The following is a 21517-nucleotide window of genomic DNA, read 5'->3' as shown; positions in this document are numbered from 1 at the left end:
GAAAACAAAACACATAAAAATTCGAAAATCCCTTATTCCGAAAAATTCGCATGCCACAATCTCATATTCCGAAAGGTCAGCGAATTTAATCCTAAATATCGAAAGGCCTGCGAATGGAGTCCCTTTTTCCGAAATCTCTCAAATTTGTGCGAGCAAATCTGAAATTTTACAATAGAATTAAATAAGGAACCGTGGTAGTATCTTATGTTATCCCGTGCTAGGCACGATGATGGATTGGCGTGCATATTTTTTAAACTGAGGCTGTCTAATTATGGAAATAATGAATTAACATTTAGACACTGTTAATTCCAAATGGAAGATAGCTGTAATGCTTTAAATAATTGGGTGGGAGTTGAATTATTAAATCCATGCTTTAAACAATTAGGCTGTCCTTGCTTTAATATAATCATTTACTGAATTACGTTGTTTTTCTTTGTCTGATGACTGATGCAAAGTGACATTCATATTCAAATTGTTGTTGAATGCGGAATGCCATTTGAAGATCGGAGGAATGGTTTCCAAAATCGAATTATTGTATAATGATAACACTACAAGGTTATTCGGTGTGCCAAATTATATCTCGTGATTAAATATGTACAATAGCAGTGGCGGACGCAGGATTTTGACGTTGGGGGGTCCAATTTATTGGTAACAATTATAGGATATATTTTTTATGCTAGCATTGGCGAAAATTGCGAGTAAAAATAAGTAATGGAATAGAAATAATTAAATAATACGAAAACTCGATATAAATTTTGTAATAATTTAATTAATGAAGTATAAAATCTGAATTTTTTTATTTATAATAGTTGTAGAAAAATAAAAAATCATCACAAATAACATAAGGAAAAATTGATACTATCAATTATGGATAAATTTTAAGATAGGTTTATTAATGTAGTATACTAATATAGGAGTATGATTTATTTTTATTTTTTTTTTGTGTAAAGACATTGAAATAATAAAAGCCAATCACAAATAACATAAGGAAAAATTGATACTATCAATTATGGATAAATTTTGAAATGGGTTAATTAATGAAGTACTAATATAGGAGGAGTATTACTTTTTTTTTGGTGTAAAGACAAATTGAAATCATAAAAAAGACCACTTGGGCTGATAAATTAACACATAAATCTAATGGATATAAAATATACATAACGAAATTTGAAATTCTTGTCCCCCAATGCTCTACATATGTCCGCCATTGTACAGTAGTATATTTGGGCTATGAGAATGAATCTTACAACTGAATTCTAAATGAATAATCATGATAATCAGTCATAGTCTATCATGATATGTAGGAATTGATACTGAAATATATAACGCGTAGCCTATTCGAATGATAGTACTATGTTTATCTATTCGAAACTTAAATAGGAGTAGCCAATATGAACTGATACTGAAATATATAACACGTAGTCTATTCAAATGAAAAATATATAACGCGTAGCCTATTCGAATGATAGTACTATGTTTGATAAATCTAACCGAAAAAATTCAAGCATGCATTGTAATAATTTATCCTAAACATTTTTTTTTTCCAAAAATGGCCTTGTGCATTTTTTTTTATTTTTCAAATATTTTGTAAATCTAATCGTTTACTATATTACTTGATACTATTCGCTATATACTATCTTCGAACACATTTCAGAAGAAAAAAAAAAGGAAAATTCCAGCTAGTTTGAAGTCCATAAAATTTGGTTGCTTAATGTGACATCAACTCCATGTCTTTTTACGATTGGGCTTAACAAAAGCCCAGTGGACATGGATTTTCAATTCAGTCCATATTAATATTTTTAAAATTCTTTTTATAAGAAAAATTAAGATGTACTATTAAATGTACAAAAATGCTTAAAAGTTTCAATATTTCGAATCAAATAGGCATATAAGAATTAAGAAATCTGGAATTTTCAAAAGTGAAAACTAAATGCGTGAATGTGTGAGAGGATCAATATAATTATTTGTTAGGATCAACATAATTTTTTTTAAACTCTTTTTACCAAACTATTTTTATCAATTTGTTGGGTAATCTGCGTCAAAGTTCATGACCATAACAGATTTGCCTATTAATTTAAAAAATCTAAACACATAAATTTTGAGATTTTATAAATTTTATTTATATAATCGAATTAAACGGAATGCACGTAGCATATAATGAAGGTCAATAGTTGGGCTAGGATTAGCTAGTTTTATGTATTACTACTTTGGATAAAAGACAGTAGTATATATAAATATCAAGTACTGTAGATTATATAGAATGTGTAGATATATTACTCGCATCTGAATGTGTAGATATATTATAGAATGTGTAGATATATTTTCTCTTTGACCATTGCTCGGCATCCTTTTATGTATATATCTTACTCCCTCCATTTTTTAAAAATAAAAACTATTTTCATTTTAGATCGTTCCTTAAAAATAGAAACTTTAGAATCTTTCTATTTTATGACATGGATCCCACAATCCACTAACTCTACTTTCACTACTTTTTCTCTTCCTCTCTCTTACTTGACTCGTTTTTCATTTCCTCTATCTTACTTTACCAATTCTTCTCCCTTATCATAATTAACACCCCGAGTTTTTCTACCTTTTTAATTGTTCATGAGAGGACGTCGTTTGTGCACCTGCAAAATTTTTCGCCTTTATTTCTTTTGTCGAGAGAAGGATTTTACTTTTTTTTGAGCCAAACAATTATTATTTCCTAGCCCAATTTGAAATCCAATTATTAAGAGCCCAAAACACTTATTTTTTAGTCCAATTTTGGAGAAGCCCAATCAAAATTTAAACACATGAGATATTCTTCCACTCAAATCTCTTACCAAGAAATCTGGCCATAATATGTGATCATCAACAATACCCGAAAATTAGGAATATCGGCAACAGATTCAAGTATATATACACGTATATCATCTCTCACACGATTTTCACAACGATAAAAGGGAAAAGAAAGAAGAAAGGAGCGTGATCGATGGAGAGTTTGAGATTCTCAATTTGGTTGGAAAAAAACAGTTTTGGGATTTACTTTTGAGATTGAGGGAGAAGATCAGTGACGGAGTGAGTGAGAAGTAGAAATTGAGACGTGAGCTTTGGAGAAGAAAAGAACAATGTGTTGATGATTTGACTTTTCAATAATAAGAGCATCTCCATCCATGCTCTTATTTAACAACAAAGAGGTGGTTCGGATCCACTTTTACTCTCTGTCCTTAGACAAAAACACAACATCCACATCCTTGCTCTTCTACGAGGACAAGGCCCCACCATTCTATTATTCAATTTAAATACTTTAATTACTAAAAACATTTCTACAATATAAAAATATATTAAAATATAAAAATTACATAATTAAAATTGAATGGGAGGAAATTGAAAAATAACTTCGAATGGGAGGAAATTGAAAAATAACTTCGTTGGCCAATCGCAGCCCGCCACGTAAGCCTGCTCAACGGCACGAACGTACTCTTATTTAAGAGCACCGCCCTGCCGCTGGCACGGACGGACAATGTGCAGCGGCAAGTAGCGGTCGCCTTGCCGCTGGCCCGGACGGCATCCGTCGGCAAGGACTGTAACATCCCAAGTTTTTGTATGACTCCTTAAGCTATGAATCTTAGGTTACAAATTATTATTATTATTATTATTATTATTATTGTTATTATTTATAACTCCTGGAAAACGACATAAAAAAATTTCCTATATTAAATAAAAAGTTTTCTTGGAGCTCTCCTAAATGCCACATGTCAGAATATTTAACACTTGTCAAGAATAGGGACACTTGTCAAAATTATCCTTGGATATAAAAGAAGTTAGCCTTCCCGATTTTCAGCTGCTATACACATGATAACCGAGAGAAACATGGAGGAGGAATTTTAGAGAAGTAGAGAGCAACGAGAGAAACATGGAGGGGAATTTCAGAGAAGTAGAGAGCAAGTTCTTCTTCAATAAGTTTAAGTAAGTAATTGGTAGAGTTCTTTTTGTATGATTATGCATCATATAGCAGCATATGAAGAAAATAGAGAATCTGCCTAAAACCTAAATATTCTAACAGTAATACACAATTTACATACAACTTCCAAACCAAGATTTAAGAACACCAAACTTATGATTTGTTCAATAAATATTCAATAAATATGCTCTAAGTAGCCTAAAAACATGAGAGTAATAAGCAAAGGCCTATGGAATTAAATAACTACATGGTTAGAGGGCTTCCCGGATTTCCGGCATGGCGCTCCAGCGACGGCACACCGGCAGTAAGAGGGCGGCAGCTACGCCGAGCCAATCCCGATAGCGACAGTTTCACGATCTATCCAATCTGAGTTTTAGGATGTAAATGAATAGATCTAAAGCTAAAATTTAATGAAACAGAAGGAAAGAACTTCACCTTGACAAGGCTGACAGCACACGTGATTACGTGAAGGAGGGGCTGGCCATAGCGGCGTCGAGTAGATCCGACGAGGGCAGAAGGCGGTGGGAGTGGTCGAAGGCGTTGGATGGCGGTGGTGTTGATGGAGGGAAGAGAGAGAGCAGCGATGGCGGCGATCGAGAGGTACGGTAGACAGATCGCGAGAGGCAACCGGCGTCGCCACCGGTGATGCCATGGCCGCAGCAAAAATCGAAGGAAAGAGAGAGAAACCAGATTTGTCAAGCTAGGGATTTGATCGGAGAGGAGTCGAGAGGACGAAGGGCGAGTATTAATTGGACTCAATGTTGGGCCATAATAATTTTGATTTGGGCTGGTTTTACTTGTTAAATAAACCAAATAATTCCTTGGCCTAATTTTAAAATAAATCCATGAGCTAGTATAAATTATCGCCTTCGTGATTAAATCTTCCTATTTAATTAAATAATTAATTTTGAATTAATAAGTGATCCGTGAAATTAAAGTGTTGGATCCGAGTAAGGACAATCACCCCGACAGTAATAAAGTAATTTCTTATTATACAAGATCGAATCTCTAAGTAAAGAATAGATGTGAGAATGAGAAATCCTTTGTTTCGGTCTTACATTTTTATAAATTAATTCACGGATTAGTTTGCAACTCAAAACTAAAAGGGAACGTAGAAGAGAATAGAATGCATATCATCAAGCTAGTATCTTTCTTGAAACTGAAGTTAGCTTGTTATTTTATTTCTAAATGTGAAGACTCTTGAGAAAAGAAATGATGAGAAATGAGAGAATGATTTACGAGAATCGTGGAAAAGCAAAAAGGTGAATTTTTTTATCCTACATACTAATGTGGATAAAAATATAAACTTATGTTTTGTTATTTGTGAAAATGATGTTGTCTTGCCATAAATGATTTGTTTTATGCCTATCTGTTTGGTTGGAACGTAAGAATCGAATTCGGGTTCGAGTGAGGGTGGTGTCCCTACTCGGACTAGTGTACACAGGTGACCGTGGAAGGTGGCCACCTTCCACGGCACAAAGATGATATAGTGGAGGCCGTTGGGAGGTGGCCACCTCCCCGGTTGGAGAAAAAGGTAGGTGACCGTGGGAGAGCAACATCTCCACGACACTTGGTGTTCAGATATGGCAAAAGTACAGAAAGAACTTAGACTGATCAGTCGAACTTTAACTCACAAAGAATTTAGTAAGCTCGGGCCTTTTAAGAGAAAATCCTCGAGTGTTACTGTGATGGCATGACAATATTTTTATTTTATGTATGTATATTTCGGCAATGTGTTCACTGAGTATTTTTATACTCAGCCCTGCATATATTTCTAAATGTACAGGTTGAGCAGTGACGGTGGGGAATGCTGAGCAGAGTTTATGATTTTCTTTATATTTTAAGTAGAGGCTCTCAGAGGTGCATGTCTCCATACATGTGACCGTGTTCATTCCGCTGCGTATTGTTCTTCTATACTCTGATAATTATTTATTGAAAAGTAAGATTTATATTTAAGTTCTGGTGATTAAGAGTTTGTTTGAGTTGTTTTCCCCTTTATTTCTAAATGAATATTAGCCATTGTTTATCCCCTTTCTGTTCCCCTATTCTTACTCCCCACCCCTAGTCACGGGTTCCCGGCTTTGCTATCCTTAGCAAAGTGCGATCGTGACAAGGACAGACCGCTGCGAACTCATTTTGGTATTTGGGCCTAGAGTGATTTAATTAGATTGGTATTTGGGGGCTTGGTTGAATAAAGATAGAGAAAAGGGAAAGAACGGGCTACCACGGAAAATTTTAAGGCTAGTGAAGGGAGCGCAAATGGTCGGCCGGCCTCGAAAATAAATGAAAGAGAATACGAGTATGGACTCAAGAAAGAGATTTATCTGCAGACAAAATTAAAGTTGAAATAAAGAATTTAAATTCAGAAAATTAAGCCTTCTTTCAAAATAAGTACTATGTCCAAAGTAAATTTTGACGTTGAAAAATATTGTGAATATTTGTAAATGATTAGTAAATTACTTCATTATTGCATACGCTAAAAAATCGAGATTTAAATGGATTAATGATTCGTAAATTACCATGTTATTTAACTTAAATCACAATTTTGCTTCGAAAAGGAAAAGAAAAGAAATTTGCAATGACGTAAACAAAGAGAAGAAAACCTGAAGCTTTCGTCTTCTTTGAGCAAGTCCATTTCAATTCCCATTTCCTCTATCAAAATCAGAAATAATCCTTAAAATCGGATCCGAGCAGCTCTTCTTCACCAGATTCTCCTCGTCTTCTTCAGTACGGTATTTCTCTTCACTTCTCTGAGCTTTTCAATTCACAAAGCATTTGATACTTGGATTCAGTATTTCAAAAATTAAACAAATTGACTGCGTTTGGAATAGTAGAAACCCCAATATGCGATTCTACTATTCAAAACTAGCTGAAAAACGCAAATAGGACTGGTTTGGAGCAAAATTCTTACTGCATTTTAGGTTTTGCAATTTGAATTTGTAGAAGAAAATGGATTAGCTGAACTTTCACCCAAAATTACCATAGCTGAATTCACATGTATTGGGAAAAAAAACTGCAATGTTGAGGTAATTGCGATGCAGCAAATATTTTTGTTTTTTATTCAGAGTTGTTCCTGTAGATAACATGACTTTGCTCGACATTTTACTTAGTTGCTTTTGAAGATCCATCAAGTCTTAATCTAATTTGAGCTTTTGGTAGCATTTCCCCTCTTTAACTGTTGAATAAATGCCCTATTATGTTGATTTTGTAAGTTTGGTAGTATAGTAGCTGTAGAAGGACTATTGTTGTTATTAGTTACCCGAATTGTTTAGGTTGAGTCCGAGAGACCTTTTTCCGCTACGTGGTCGAGGAAGGCCCCCGCGTTATGGACCTGTATAAATAGAGCAGGACTTAAATCTAGGTTCTAGCGTTATGCACTTTTTGATGATTTATGCCTTGTTTTTCGACTCATGGTGAAACTCTCCTTTGCCGGTGGCTTTTTTGGGTCTTGGTTTCTATGAAAATCTGTGTGTTCATCTTGTTGTTTGTATTTACTAGTCTTCTTTCATAACAATCTGCAACAATTTTGTGATCATGCAAGTATCATGTGCTTTTTGTGTTACTGCTATGTTTTGAATGTTATATGGATCATGTCATCTTTTGTTGTATATTGTATGGAGTCATAAAAATTGCAGACTACTTTTGCAAGTAAGAATTCCACATTAGTAGCTGTATGTTGACTGATATGAAAAATGAACAATTGCATTCGAAATTGCACTTGCATCATTTTAAAAGTCATGTAAAATTACCAGTTAAGTGTTAAAATTCTGAAAAATTCCTCCTAACATTGCAGTACTGAAAAGAAGGTGATATTTCTTGCTAGGGGTTCAGCTGTCTAATATTCTTGACTGCTTCTTGTCCTGCCTCATATCTTTCTCGGCCGGAGTCTCATGGCTGCCTTTGGTTGTCATTAAACCTATCATTTCTTAATATTGAACAATAATTTGCTTGAATGCCAGTGCCTTCAGCATAACAGCTTCTGTGAAGCACCAAACTGATGAGAACTTGACATCTGACATCAGACATCAATGAGCAGTGCTTCCAGTTCAAGTGGTGTACGAGCAGCTCTCTCCTACTGCGTTCAACAAGTACGAAACTATGATTACCACCACTACCTGTGCCTTCTCGAGCTTCCACCAAACGTGCGTAAATCCGCCTTCGCGCTCCGGGCGTTTAATGTTGAGACAGCGAGAGCAATGGATGTGGCTTCTGACCCCAGAATTGGTCTGATGCGGTTGCTTTGGTGGCAAGAAGCCATCGACAAGATCTTCTCCAACAAGTTAATCGAGCATCCAGTAGCGCAGGCGCTTGCTTCCGTGGCATCCCAAAACAAAGCTAGCAAGATCTGGTTGAAGAGATCGGTCGAAGCTAGGATCATCGATGCCCGAAGAGAGCCTACTGATATTCCAAAAACCATGGAAGAACTGGAGAGATATGGCGAGGACACCATGTCAACCATCTTATACTCGACGCTCGAAGCAAGCGGTATTAAGTCCTCTGCAGCAGACCATGCTGCGTCTCACATCGGCAAGGCAAGTGGCCTCGCATTGCTTATCAAATCCTTGCCATATCATGCCAGCCGGAACCGCCATTTTTCCTACATACCCGCTGAGATCGCAGAGAAACACGGGCTGCTGGTGAATCAGAGTGGACAATCTGAAATCCGTATGGACTCTCGCGAGGAGCTGTGCAATGCTGTCTTTGAGATGGCATCTGTAGCCAACGCGCATATGCAGAAAGCTCGTGCATTGGCTAAGACAGTGCCCCGTGAGGCTCATCCGGTACTGCTGCCTGCTGTGCCCACGCAGGTGATTCTCGATTCGTTAAGCCGCGTGCAGTTTGATGTGTTTGATCCAAGACTGGCACAAGGTGTGTTAGGGGTTTCTCCTTTGTGGTATCAGTTGAAACTCAAGTGGTTTTCATGGAGAGGGAAATACTGAGAGCTGTCCAGTTTTGTGAATTGGGATGGCTTTTCCCCAAATTAATTCCATTTTAACATGAATAATGTGGAATTTTTTAATGACTATACCAAGAGCATTTTTCTTTTTGTTGAACATGATCCAGATCTTCTCAATAAGCCACATTGTATCATTTGCAGTTTAATAACAAACTACTCCATGATAAAGTTGCATATAATATATACACAGAGCACAAATGGAATTGTTTGGTGTCTGTTTTCCCATTTTATTTGTTTTCCCATTTTATTAAAGTTAAAAGATGTTGATGTCTTTGTTACTTCGGTCTTGTAAAGAAAGATCACAGTAAAAGTTACCAAAACACATTAATGGAGTTTGGCAGAGAAATGAGCTGTATTATACCCCAAAACACATTTAATCCAATGGAGTTCGGCAGAAAAATGTTTAAACACTTTAATGGCAAAACACAATTTAAAGAAATACTATTTTTAGTTCGTTTTAATTGTAATGACTCCAATCGTTGTGTCTTGAATGCAAACTTAAATGCATATAATTCGCTCCTTTCTTATTTTCTATTCTTCGTATTCATTTCTCGTGTTAGAATCGACAACTTTTGATTCGTAGACAAACTGCATTACTTGTCAAACCGAGTCCCATTTAGAACACTGAACTACCGAGTCCCATTTAGAACACTGAACTTTATTGATGCAGTAAATAGTCTATATCTACAAATGGCACACACATAGTAGAAAAGACCATTGGTAAAAAAAATTAAGATTAAAAATTTGTAAATCATGATAAATATTGTAGAAAAATCACAAAAAGCTATAGAATCAATCTACAAATAGTTACTACTCAATAGAATTGAAATTAGTGGTACAAATAGTACTACTCCAATAAAATTGAAATACACTATAAAGTAATACCCACTTTGGTGACCTAGGTATACGGATCAAACGAATGCTTGTTTATTATAGTAATGAATTAAATGCACCTTCTCTTTATTTCTTACTCCCTCCATCCGTGAATAGGAGTCTCGTTTTTCTATTTTAATCCGTTCGCGAATAGGTGTCCCGGTTCACTTTTACCATAAATGGTAATAGGGTCTCTCACCTTCCACTAACTCATTCTACTCACATTTTATTTAAAACTAATATATATAAGTGAGACCTCTATTCCACTCACTTTTTTCCACCCACTTTTCTTAACATTTTTTAAAACTCGTGTCGCCCATGAATGAGACTCCATTGGCAGACGAAGGGAGTATTAAGTATGCAGGAGATTTAAATATTTAAATATGGTCTGTATTTTCATTGTCAAATTTTTCCCACGAATTAATATATATGTGTAATTTCAAAATGATTCATAGATATTCCGAAAGGGTAAGAGTCTAAAATAAGAAGACTGTATTTTCCGAAATTACTTCGTATAATCATAGTAATTTCAAAATGATTCATAGTAAGCTAAAATTCAAATTACTTCGTATAATTATATTCCGAAAGGGTAAAGGCCTAAAATAAGAAGACTGTATTTTCCATTAATTTTATTTGTGTATGTCTTATTTTGATAGCATTAATTAAAATCCTACAATTAGGTAAGAGTCATATTAATCAAATAAGTAATTCCTATGCTTTTTATATAAAAAAAATTTGATTATTTTTTCGGTGATACTGACATGCACATACCCAATTGATTAGAAAAGAGAAGTGTTTATTGCAATTATGGCATAAACCCGGAGTGTCTACTAATTATACTTAAATCAATGATTCAACTTTGTTTAATTTGGACCTATAATGTGATAAAATGAAACTATAAAGTTCAAGAAGATCAACATTACTGCACCTACACTTTCTAGTTTTGCATAGAAACTTCATATCGATTTTACTCCATTTTTTATTCCCATTTATCACCTTCTCCTGTCAGAAATCATCTATTGTTTGCTTTCTCTCTTATTTTATGTTCTTCGTATTCATTTCTCATATTAGAATCGATAATTTCTGATTCATAGATGAATCGCATACTGGTCAAATCGGGTCTGATTTTACAACACTGGACTTTAGTGACATGGTAAATAGTCTAATATCTACGAATGGCACACACATAGTAGAAAAGATCATTGGTAAAAAAAATATAATATTAAATTTCTAAATCATGATAAATATTTTCAGAAAAATCATAAAAAACTATACAACGATCTACCAAATAGTACTACTACTCAATAGAATTGAAATTACACTATTAGTAGAAAAGACCATTGGTAAAAAGTTTAATTTTAAATTTATAAATCATGATAAATATTGTCAGAAAAATCACAAGAAACTATACACCTACTCCAATAATTGAAATTACACTAGAAAGTGATACCCACTTTGGTGACCTAGGTATATGGATCAAATGATGCTTGCTTATTATAGTAACGACTTAAATGCACCTTCTATATATTTTTTTCTTATGTATGTATGCATAGATTGACAAAATATTCCCACGAATGAATATATGTAAATATTTCAAAATGATTTATAGATATAATCTAGTAAACTAAAATTCAAATTACATCATATGATCATATTCCGAAAGAGTAAAGGCCTGAAATAAGAAGACTGTATTTTTCATTCACTTTATTTGTGTATGTCTTATTTTGATGGCAGTAATTAAAATCCTACAATTAGGTAAGAGTCATATTAATCAAATAAGTAATTCCTATGCTTTTTATAAAAAGAAAATTGATTATTTTTTCGGTGATTCTGACGTGCACATACCCAATTGATTAAAAAAGAAAGGTGTTTATTGCAATTATGGCATAAATTAACCCGGAGTGTCTACTTAACTTAATCAATGATCTTTAATTTGGACCTAAATTGAGATTAAAAATATTATATAACATAAACGAGCTCGACATTCAGTATTGATAGGATAGCATATAGTGTCTTATAAAATGCACATGATGAAATTTTCTTACCTTCATGGCATATATACATTGAAATCTCTATCTATTAATTGATCTCTTAATTGGTATTTAAGATATCTTGTTGATATTCAATTTGAAGTTCCTTATGCAATCACAGTATTAAAAATTTCATGTCAATGAAAGTATGTGTGTTTTGTTCTTGGACTAATTGTTTTACTGAAATATGTACATGATATGATAATCATGTATTTTAAGTACATTAGAATTTGTGTTTTCCCATTTATTAAAAAAAAATCTATTTACCAAAATTACAATTTACAAACCCAATTAATTTAATTATTACGGTCATTAGATTTATAGTTATTACTACTAGGGATGGGTGATTAGGTGAATATATATATTATATTTGTATTGAGCAGGACATTAGAATTTGGAGAATGGGGTGTCCAAATGTGTAGTTTATCTCACTTATAGTAAAGTTAGGTTTATACATTAATAGGCATGGGTTAATGACCTATTTCTTGGTTCTAACAAATTCAACCCTTGTAGAAGATTACTTCTAAATTCTCCCATTTCACCATTTTTTCAGTGGACCACTTTATCATTTTACGAGGAAAATTGAGTGAATACACCTACACTTTTTTGAGTTAAATTTTCATTTTGAAATTTTGCATCGGATCAATTATTGTATTTAAATTATTAGGCAGACATGTGACTGAATTTACACAATATAATTTAAATATTTACCAATCTCAGACAAAAAACAAAAATTACTCCTCTATTTATGAAATTCTAAATTAGGAAATGAATTTTCAAAAGATCTAATGAATTATTATCATGACTGCTTCGAAGCTCTCTCTCTCAACCTCTCATTCTCTCATATCCCAATTATTCTTCTTAAGAATACTATAGTGTATTCAATAAAAACCTTTGAAAAAACCAACTCTATTCAAGTTCTATTCTTCCAACGCTTCTACCAAAATCAACCGAGTAAATCCCATTTTCTGAACTTGCTTTCCCTCTTTAATTATTCTATATTCCATCAATTTTTTTCTTCAAATTAGTGTTTAAAGAATCTTGTTAGAAAACCCCGAATAAATTGAAATTAAAGTCATTTGTTTTTAATTAACACTGAATTTAGTGACGTAGTAAATAATCTACATCTACAGACCCGTAGAATCAAATTTGTGTATTAATGAGCATTTCAACTTTACTAATCTGTTTTATTTTCTTTTGTATGTGAAAAATGGGTAAAAATATGATGATTAGTGGCGGAGCCAGAAATTTAATGGTGGGGGGTTCAAACTACCACTTAAAAGTTTATTGAGTGTGTTCAATACAAACGGCACGAAAATAACTCGAATGTGAGCAATATAAAAAGCCACATGTGAAAAATGAAGGACGAGAAAAGTAATTAGTCATTAAAAATTTTAGAGCATAGCACCAATTTTACTAATAATAACATATATTTATTACATCAAAGTGTTATTTTCTATTCCAAATATTTTATAATAAAGGGCATCACATTAAATTTGATTTTACTAATCATATAATATTTTAAAATATTTATGCGATAGAAGAACTATTTTTTATTCTTAAACTATAAAAATCATTTTTTTTGATAAAATGATTTATACAAAATTACTTGTAAAAAACATTAATGGAAGTTTCTGACGTGAGAAAATCCATGAAATATAAATGAATGTGAAAAAATCAACAGAAAGGTACTAATTAGAAAAGAAAAAAATAAAGCAAATGAACTGCGAGCATAACAAATCCATGAAATATAAATGAATGTGAAAAAATCAACAAAAAGGTACTAATTAGTAAAAAAAAAATAAAGCAAATGAACTGCAAGCATAGCTTTAAAAACAATTTTACTAATATTATAAATCTAATAGAATATGAATTTAATAAACAAAAATGAATCCATAATAGAAAGAACAAATTCCTAAAACAATTTTACTAGTATTTCAAATCTAATAGAATATGAATTTATAAAAACAAAAATGAACCCATAATAGAAAGAACAAGTTCCTAAATAATAAAAATAGTGCAAGAGGGAATCGACCACACGACCTCCCGGTCATGAGGCTAAAATTCAGACCAACTACTCTAGCTCATAGCACGTTTGAAACTGCATACATATAATATATATAGGTATTACGCCAATGGAAGAAGGGCCTAAGGGCCCCCCGGCCCCACCATAGCTCCGCCTCTGATGATGATCACTTGCTTCATCATACTGTTGTGTACAACATTGTTAGTAGGTCCTATTTGGAGATTTATCAATTATGGATATTGTTAAGATACAATGTGTCTGCACCACCAAACCTTTACACTAGAGTAAAGGTTTTTACTAGAGTAAAATGTTGCGACTCATTGTAATATATTTTGAAATACAGCTGGATATTACTAAATTAAATAATAAATGAACACTATTCAACTTAATTTACTTCATTATTTGATAAATACTCCCCCCCCCCCCCCCTTCAAAATAACCACATTTGTCATTTTGAAATTTCCCATAAAAATAGACTATTTTATTTTTTTTATTTTTTCTATCTCTAATAAGGTGAGTTCATTCTCCAATAACAAAACTTTAATCACTTTTTTTTTCAATCTCTCTCATGTTTTACTAATTGTGCATTAAAACTCGTATCGTTTCGATTGTTGTCTAGTTTCTAAGGAATGGATGGGTACTCTGAAAATTCCTGGAGTTAATTAAGTAATTATTGTGATATCTTGGCTCACACCAAGAAAAATGGATCTTTAGCTGCATTTTCATAGTTTGTAGAGTAGTTAATATGTTTTCATAGTTTAATTCTGTCATGTATTTGTACAAGATTCTTTTAATATTGCAAAATATATCGGATCAAATTATGTGTCCTCTAGTGTTAAAATTAACGTATAGAAAGATGGGGGAAAAATTAAAGTGGCAACAAGTTTGGTATACTGAATTTCAATTTGATTGATTCGTGTTTCTTTTTAGCTATTGAATTATATCTCCCAATATAGAAACATGTGTTGGGTATACTATATTGCTTATTTTCCTATAGGGGTTTTTTTCTTTTTCACTTTATTTTTTTAATATCGTAACATTATATCAGAACACTACAGACCTAATTCATGTGATTTTAGTTAAGGGAATGTAGTGAACTGATATTGTGTCATAGGAGGGACCCTATCATAATCAATAATTCTAGTGCACCACTTTTTCATTTTACAATGAAACTGTAAAGTTCAAGAAAATCAACATTAATAAACCTACACTTTTCATATTTGCATAGAAATGTTCTACTACGTACTTCACATTGAAAGATGTAAGTCTTGTCTTTTATATTTTTCTACTCCATTTTTTATTTCTATTTCTCACCTTCTCCTGTTAGAAATCATATATAATTTGCTCTTCTCTCTTATCTTCTGTTCTTTGCATTCATTTCTCACATTAGACTCGACAACTTTTGATTCGTAGACGAATGGCATTACTGGTCAAACCGGATCCAATTTACAATACTAGACTATAGTGACATAGTAAATGGTTATATATATACGAATAGCACATACATAGTAGAAAGGACTATTGGTAAAAAAAAATTAATATTTAATTTTTAAATCATGATAAATATTGCTAGAAAAATCACAAGAAACTATACAACGATCTACAAATAGTACTACTCCAATAGAATTGAAATTACACTAGAAAGTGATACCACTTTGATGACCTAGGTATACGGATCAAATGAATGCTTAACAAATTAAATGCAGCTTCTTTTTTCTTAAGTATGTATGCATTAATTTAAATATTTAAATATGGCTTGTATTTTTGTTGGCAAAATATTCTCACGAATTAATATAGGTAAATATTTCAAAATGATTCATAGATAGTAAACTAAAATTCAAATTACTTCATATAATCATATTCCGAAAGGGTAAAGGCCTAAAATAAGTAGATTATATTTTTCATTCATTTTATTTGCGTATGTCCTATTTTGATAGCATTAATTAAAATCCTAGAATAAGATAAGACTCATATCAGTCAAATAAGTAATTCCAGTGGCGAACGCAGGATTTCAACTCTGGGGTCCAAATTACTATTAACAGTTACAAAGTATTTTTCGATATTAATTTCACTGCAAGTAGTTGTGGCATGAGTGATTAGGAAGTTGTGGCATATATAGATTATACTCTCCCCGTCCACGAATATGCATGAGTCTCATTTGTTTCCGGCACGAGTTTTAAGAAATGTTAAGAAAAATGGGTGGAAGAAAGTTAGTGATAAAAGAGTCCCACTTGTATATATCAGTTTTAAATGATGTGTGAGGGGAATGAGTTAGTGGAATGTGAGACCTTTTTACCATATATGGTAATTATGAACCGAGACTCCTATTCGTGGATGGACTAAAATGAAAAAACGGGACTCCTATTCGTGGATGGAGGGAGTAGTAATTAACAAATAATAAAATGTTGATGACAATGACTAATGAATGATATATATGATCTTTAAAAATAGTTGAAAAATAGAAACTGTTGACAAAATTTAAAAAAAAAGAGGAATGATGTCACGACCACAACTCCCTAGTGCTAGTGAGCGTAACTATTTCGCGACTAAACAATTCTCAAAAATCAAGGGACAACAATAAAAGGATGAAATCACTTAAATCAAAAGTATCAAAGGCATATGGGTACATAGTCAAAACGTGTTCAGAGTATCAAGACTAAGTTCATAGCTTTCTAGCACACAACTCTAAATTTGCAGCGGAAGAGTCCAAGATAAAATAGCACGTATGAAGACATGCTACTTTGGGCTACCTAACTTCTTATTTAAAAAAAGCCTGTCCCAACACCTTCGCCTGCTCGTCCACGTTCAACCTGAAAATAACATGCAGGGCTGAGTATTTGATATACTCAGTGGGCACATTGCCAAAAATGGTTCTATCTTTAATTGTCAATGCCACAGTTGAGTGATCACGGGGTTTTACTTAAAAGACCCGAGTCACTAAAATACTTTTCCTTTAGTAAAGATTTGATTGCGCAATCACATAACATAGATATACCATATCTGAAACTGATGTGAACCGGGAATGTGGCCACATTCCACGACGGTCACTGGACCGGCCAACTCCTTTGTTAGCTCACGATCCCCTTATGTGTACACTAGTCCGAGTAGGGTTTGCGGCCCTACTGGGACCCGAATTTGATTTAACTTAAATTGGCATAGCCAAGCAGATAGGTAATCATAAAACAAAACATGGCATGACAACATACTTGAGCAAAAATTCACATTTTCATACTGAAATCACGTTTTGAAAGAATGCCCACCTCAAAAGCTAAAGCTCATTCCGAAATTTCCTTAACTTGGCCTTAGACGACGTTCGAAGACGCTCCTTTAGTAAAAGACATAATATTTAATTAGACTTTGATAAGTTGATTAAGCTTAAACGTGAATGCATCCTAGGTGCGGGATCACTTTATTCTTCCTCTAAATTTTCTAGAAGAGTTCTAGAATTCTTAAATATTAATTAAATCAGTAGATTTAATTAAATTAGCGAAAATTATCCACTTAACCAGAGGGTGCTACCTCCTATGCCATTTATTTGAGCACACTAAAAGCTCGAGGTCTATTCATCGTTAGCGTATCGTAGTCTCTTAGAATTAATTATTTGAGCACTCAAACTAAATTCCGGAAAATTAGACTTATCCTCGTGACAATAAATAGCGGGCCATTATTTAAATCCCTACATAGGAGAGTCCATGATTTAATTAAATTCTTAGTGCATTCATTAATTTGTTGGTGGCCCAATCCAAAATAAATAAGAGGCCCAAAACAAAGAAAAAGGGGAGAAGCCCAATTTCTCCCTAACCCATAACCATCGACATCTCTCTCTCACTCCTTCACCCTCTTGACCGAAACCCTCAGCGGAAGAAATGTAGCGGCGCCTCCTCGTCGCCCGTCGCTAGGAGCTCCGGCCGGCGCCTCCCTTGCGTCGCCGGAGGTTCCGATGTCCTTCCTCACAAACCCTCGGTCTTAATCTCTTCTTAGAACAAAAATCCCCAATTTCAAAGCACGTCCGACCTTAATTTCTTCGCCGCCTCGCGGCCGCCCTTATTCCGGCTGCCCGACGAGCAGGGCTGCCGCCCGCTGCGTCGTTTTGCGCCGCTCATCCTCGGTGGAAAATTAGAGCTCCGTCAGTGGGAACTCCCGTCTCTCTGTCGAGGTCGGAGAAGCCCTCGGCTGCCCGACGAGCAGGGCTGCCGCCTGCTGCGTCACTTGGCGCCGCTCCAGCCATTTCCCTCCTCCCCTCTTCTCCGGCGATTCGCCGCTGCCTTCTTCACCTCAGGAGCTTAGGCTCGCCGTGAATGTTCCCGCGGCTGCCCTCGCCCCCAACTTCGGCGAGTAGTGCCGCCTTGCAGTCCTCCGCCACCGTCCCGATCGGGCAACCCAAGTGCAAATCGTAAAAGCTAAGTCCTTTCACCCCTTTTGTTTATTAGTATTTTGATCAAAAGTTGGGCTGTAGCAATGTTGGAAACGTTTTGATTGTTGTGATTTGAGGTGGTGATCTTGGATATATACTTTAGTTTACTGGAAAGAGATTGATCTTGAAAAGGTTACAGTTTGCTACTGAAAATTAGCATGAGGGCAGCCTATTGTGCTCTTGTTCCATTTATGAGTTAAAGTTCTTCAAAGGCTACTACTGCTATGAGATTTCTCTAGCAAATTCTACATCCTTGAGCTAGCATGATGTTCTAAACAAGGGCAGAGAGTGTGCTTGTGTTACTTTGATTGTGCTTCCTAAGTTGTGGTGCCTCTATATGATGATATGTAAAGCTATTGGGGAAGGAAGATGGAGGTGTATTACCTCTGGAAAAATCGAAGGAATGGCTGTCTTTGCTGCCGTTCACCTTGTTCCACCCTCTACTCTCGGTTTGTGCTGAAATTTTGAAGTGTGTGTGAAAGGGAGTTGAATGTGGTGTGGAGGGAAATTTATAGGCAGATTGGTGTACTTGTGAGCCTTAAATGAGGCTGCTGAAACTCTTGTTTCTATCCAGCAGCATATCTCTCTTTTCTTGATCCTTTGCAGCAACTTTACTTGACACATTTTGGTGCTACTTGGAGTACTAGAGTTTGACTAATTAATTTAACTTGTTCTCACATGCTCTCATAGTACTTTGGTTCATAACTTTATTTGTTTGCAAGCTGCAGGAAATCTCTCACTTCCTTGATCTCCACTACTCTTGTTTGAAGGAACTTGGTGTTTTGCTAAGGACAGAGGACCTCTCATTTACTCACTTTGGTGGTTTGTGACTAAGATATAAAGGCAGATTTGGCTTTCCTCATTTGGATAGGTCCTTAGTCCTCTATCACTAAGGTAGGATTGTCTCAATTCCTTAAACAAAAACTCCATTTAACCTCCTGTTCCCTAGCTGAAACTTAAGGCTTTATCTCATATTGCAGGTGGGTCACCTTGGCTACCTTGATGTTCTCGGACTCGGCCCGCCGTTCGGCCGATGGGTTGCTCGAACGGGCCACGATTTGGGCCTGAGGGGGAAGGCCCGAAAAGCATCTAAATTTTATTTTCTTTGTTTTCTTTCTTTGAAGCCTCGATCCACATATTGTAGTATTTTTGACATTAATTGTTCGTTTATTGTATTAGAAATGTTATTCGAAAATTCATGATATTCTACAATGTAAATTTCCAATTCTTAGTTCAATTGATTTACTTAGCTTTTACTTGTAACTAAAAGTTTAAAAATTCACAACAAAAGCTCGAGTTTCATTAATTCTTCATGAACGGGGAACTTCACATCCTTAGTTCGATATTAAAATGGCGAGGGAAAAGAAAAGTAAGGGTGCGGGTATTACAAATGAGAATTGAAAATGGAAACTGTTAATAAAATTTAAAAAATAAAAATAAAAAGATAGCAAAATAGGAAGTGTTCTCCCAAAAAAAAAAAAAAAAAAAAGACGTAACTTATCTATTAAAAAAGAAAGAAGAAATGTGAACATAATAAAGTTGCCTTCATCACGATTCGAACTTGGACCTATACAATGGAAGGCTGAGGTAAGACCACCTGTACCATCTAACACACATGCACCAACTTCGAACCTAATATATATATACGAAAGATAACAAAGTTGGGGTTTCATCGGACACCAAGGCACCATGTGGGTCCGCCTCTGAGTAATTCCTATGCTTTTTATAAAAAAATATTTTTACGGTGATACTTACGTGCACATATTAGAAAAAAGAGGTGTTTATTGCAATTATGGCATAAATTAACTTAATCAATGATATTTAATTTGGACCTAATTTGATTTAGAAATATTAAATAACATAAATGAGCTCGACATTCAGTATTGATAGCATAGGCATATAGCGTCTAATAAAATGCACATGATGAAATTTTCTTACCTTCATGGCATATACACATTGAAATCTCTACCTATTAATTCTCCTGTTATTTAAGACATCTTGTTGATGATCAATTTGAAATTCCTTATGCAGTCTCAGCAGCTGTATTCAAAATTTCATGTTAATGGAATTATGTGTGTTTTGTTCTTGGACTAATTAATTGTTTTCTTAAATATATGATAATCATGTATTTTAAGTACATTAGATTTGTGTTTTCCCATTTCATAAAAAAATTATATTTACCAAACTTACAAACCCAACATATCAATTTAATTATTACGGTGATTAGATTTATAGTTATTAGGCATGGGTGATTAGGTGAATATTATTGAGCAGGACTTTAGAATTTGGAGAATGGGGAGTCCAAATGTGTAGTTTATCTCACTTTTAGTAAAGTTAGGTTTATAAGTACATTATTAGGCATGGGTTAATGACCTATTTCTTGGTTCTAACAAAATCAGCCTTTGTAGAGAGTTACTTCTAAATTCTCCCATTCAACCATTTTTTCAATGGACCACTTTTTCATTTTACAAGGAAAATTGAGTGAATACACCTACACTTTTTTGAGTTAAAATTTTCATTTTGAAATTTTGCATCGGATCAATTATTGTGTTTAAATTATTAGGCAGACATGAGACTGAATTTACACAATACAGTTTAAATATTTACCAATCTCAGGCAAAATCCAAAAGGTACCACTTTATTTATGATATTCTAAACTGGGAAATGAATTTTTTAAAAATCTAATGAATTATTGCCATGACTGCTTCAAAGCTCCTTTAAAAAAATCAACCGAGTAATTAAGTTCACTTGTTTTTTCCTATTTTCTGAACTTCTTTTCCCCCTCTTTTAATTATTCTTATTCCATCAAATTTTTTCTTCAATTTAGTGTTTAATGAATCTTGCTAGAAACCCTAAAAAAACGAAATTAAAGTCATTTGTTTTAGTTAACACTGGATTTTAGTGACGTGGTAAATAATATATCTATATTTATGGAGTGTAGAATCAAATTTGTTTATAAATGAGCATTTCAACTGTACTGGTCTATTTTTTTTTTATTTGGTATGTGAAGAGTAGAAAAGACTATTAGTGAAAAAAATTTAATACAGAAATTTCTAAATCATGATAAATATTGTCAGAAAAATCACAAGAAACTATACCTACTCCAATAGAATTGAAATTACACTAGAAAGTGATACCCACTTTGGGGACCTAGATATATGGATCAAATGGATGCCTGCTTATTATAGTAAGAATTAAATGCACCTTCTGATTTTTTTCTTATCTATGTATGCATAGATTTAAAGTAAATATTTAAATATTGTTTGTATTTCCA

At 33.9% G+C, this 21517-nt stretch overlaps 1 protein-coding gene and 5 long non-coding RNA genes across 10 annotated transcripts; 4 read left to right on the top strand and 2 right to left on the bottom strand.

Moving 5' to 3' along the window:
* The first annotated feature begins 3839 nt into the window (after window positions 1–3839).
* LOC148932849 (uncharacterized) lies at window positions 3840–4595 on the top strand. Its single transcript, XR_016135283.1, has 2 exons — window positions 3840–3948; window positions 4363–4595. It is a non-coding gene; the product is annotated as an uncharacterized LOC148932849 (long non-coding RNA).
* On the bottom strand, window positions 4056–4518 carry LOC125207950 (uncharacterized). Its single transcript, XR_007174042.2, has 2 exons — window positions 4379–4518; window positions 4056–4309 (listed from the first exon to the last, which is right to left on the bottom strand). It is a non-coding gene; the product is annotated as an uncharacterized LOC125207950 (long non-coding RNA).
* Window positions 4596–5230: 635 nt separating the features above from the next.
* Window positions 5231–5941, top strand: LOC148932848 (uncharacterized). Its single transcript, XR_016135284.1, has 2 exons — window positions 5231–5587; window positions 5730–5941. It is a non-coding gene; the product is annotated as an uncharacterized LOC148932848 (long non-coding RNA).
* A 504-nt stretch (window positions 5942–6445) lies between these two features.
* Window positions 6446–9081, top strand: LOC125212141 (Terpenoid synthases superfamily protein). Of its 5 annotated transcripts, none has more exons than XR_007174619.2 (2): window positions 6446–6675; window positions 7767–7902. XR_007174619.2 is itself a non-coding variant. In XM_048112231.2 (2 exons), exon 2 carries the CDS (start codon window positions 7972–7974, stop codon window positions 8881–8883), a length of 912 nt encoding a protein of 303 aa, XP_047968188.1. In that variant the 5' UTR covers window positions 6501–6670; window positions 7903–7971; the 3' UTR covers window positions 8884–9081. The 5 variants fall into 5 exon arrangements, 3 of the variants coding, with proteins under 3 accessions (XP_047968188.1, XP_047968196.1, XP_047968181.1); XR_007174618.2 differs by having other exon boundaries at window positions 7737–7892; XM_048112231.2 differs by lacking the exon at window positions 7767–7902 and adding an exon at window positions 7903–9081 and having other exon boundaries at window positions 6501–6670.
* Window positions 9082–16407: 7326 nt separating this feature from the next.
* Window positions 16408–17626, bottom strand: LOC125209095 (uncharacterized). The gene is made up of 2 exons (XR_007174301.2): window positions 17090–17626; window positions 16408–16639 (listed from the first exon to the last, which is right to left on the bottom strand). It is a non-coding gene; the product is annotated as an uncharacterized LOC125209095 (long non-coding RNA).
* A 52-nt stretch (window positions 17627–17678) lies between these two features.
* LOC125202782 (uncharacterized) lies at window positions 17679–19480 on the top strand. Its single transcript, XR_007173190.2, has 2 exons — window positions 17679–19137; window positions 19224–19480. It is a non-coding gene; the product is annotated as an uncharacterized LOC125202782 (long non-coding RNA).
* Window positions 19481–21517: the final 2037 nt, after the last annotated feature.

This window comes from Salvia hispanica, chromosome 2 (assembly GCF_029641045.1).
Source record: "Salvia hispanica isolate PSC_SH4W2 chromosome 2, Shi_PSC_v1, whole genome shotgun sequence".
Taxonomy (NCBI): Eukaryota; Viridiplantae; Streptophyta; class Magnoliopsida; order Lamiales; family Lamiaceae; genus Salvia; species Salvia hispanica.
The sequence above is the reverse complement of the archived record's forward strand: the minus strand, read 5'-3'. Positions and strand labels throughout refer to the sequence as shown.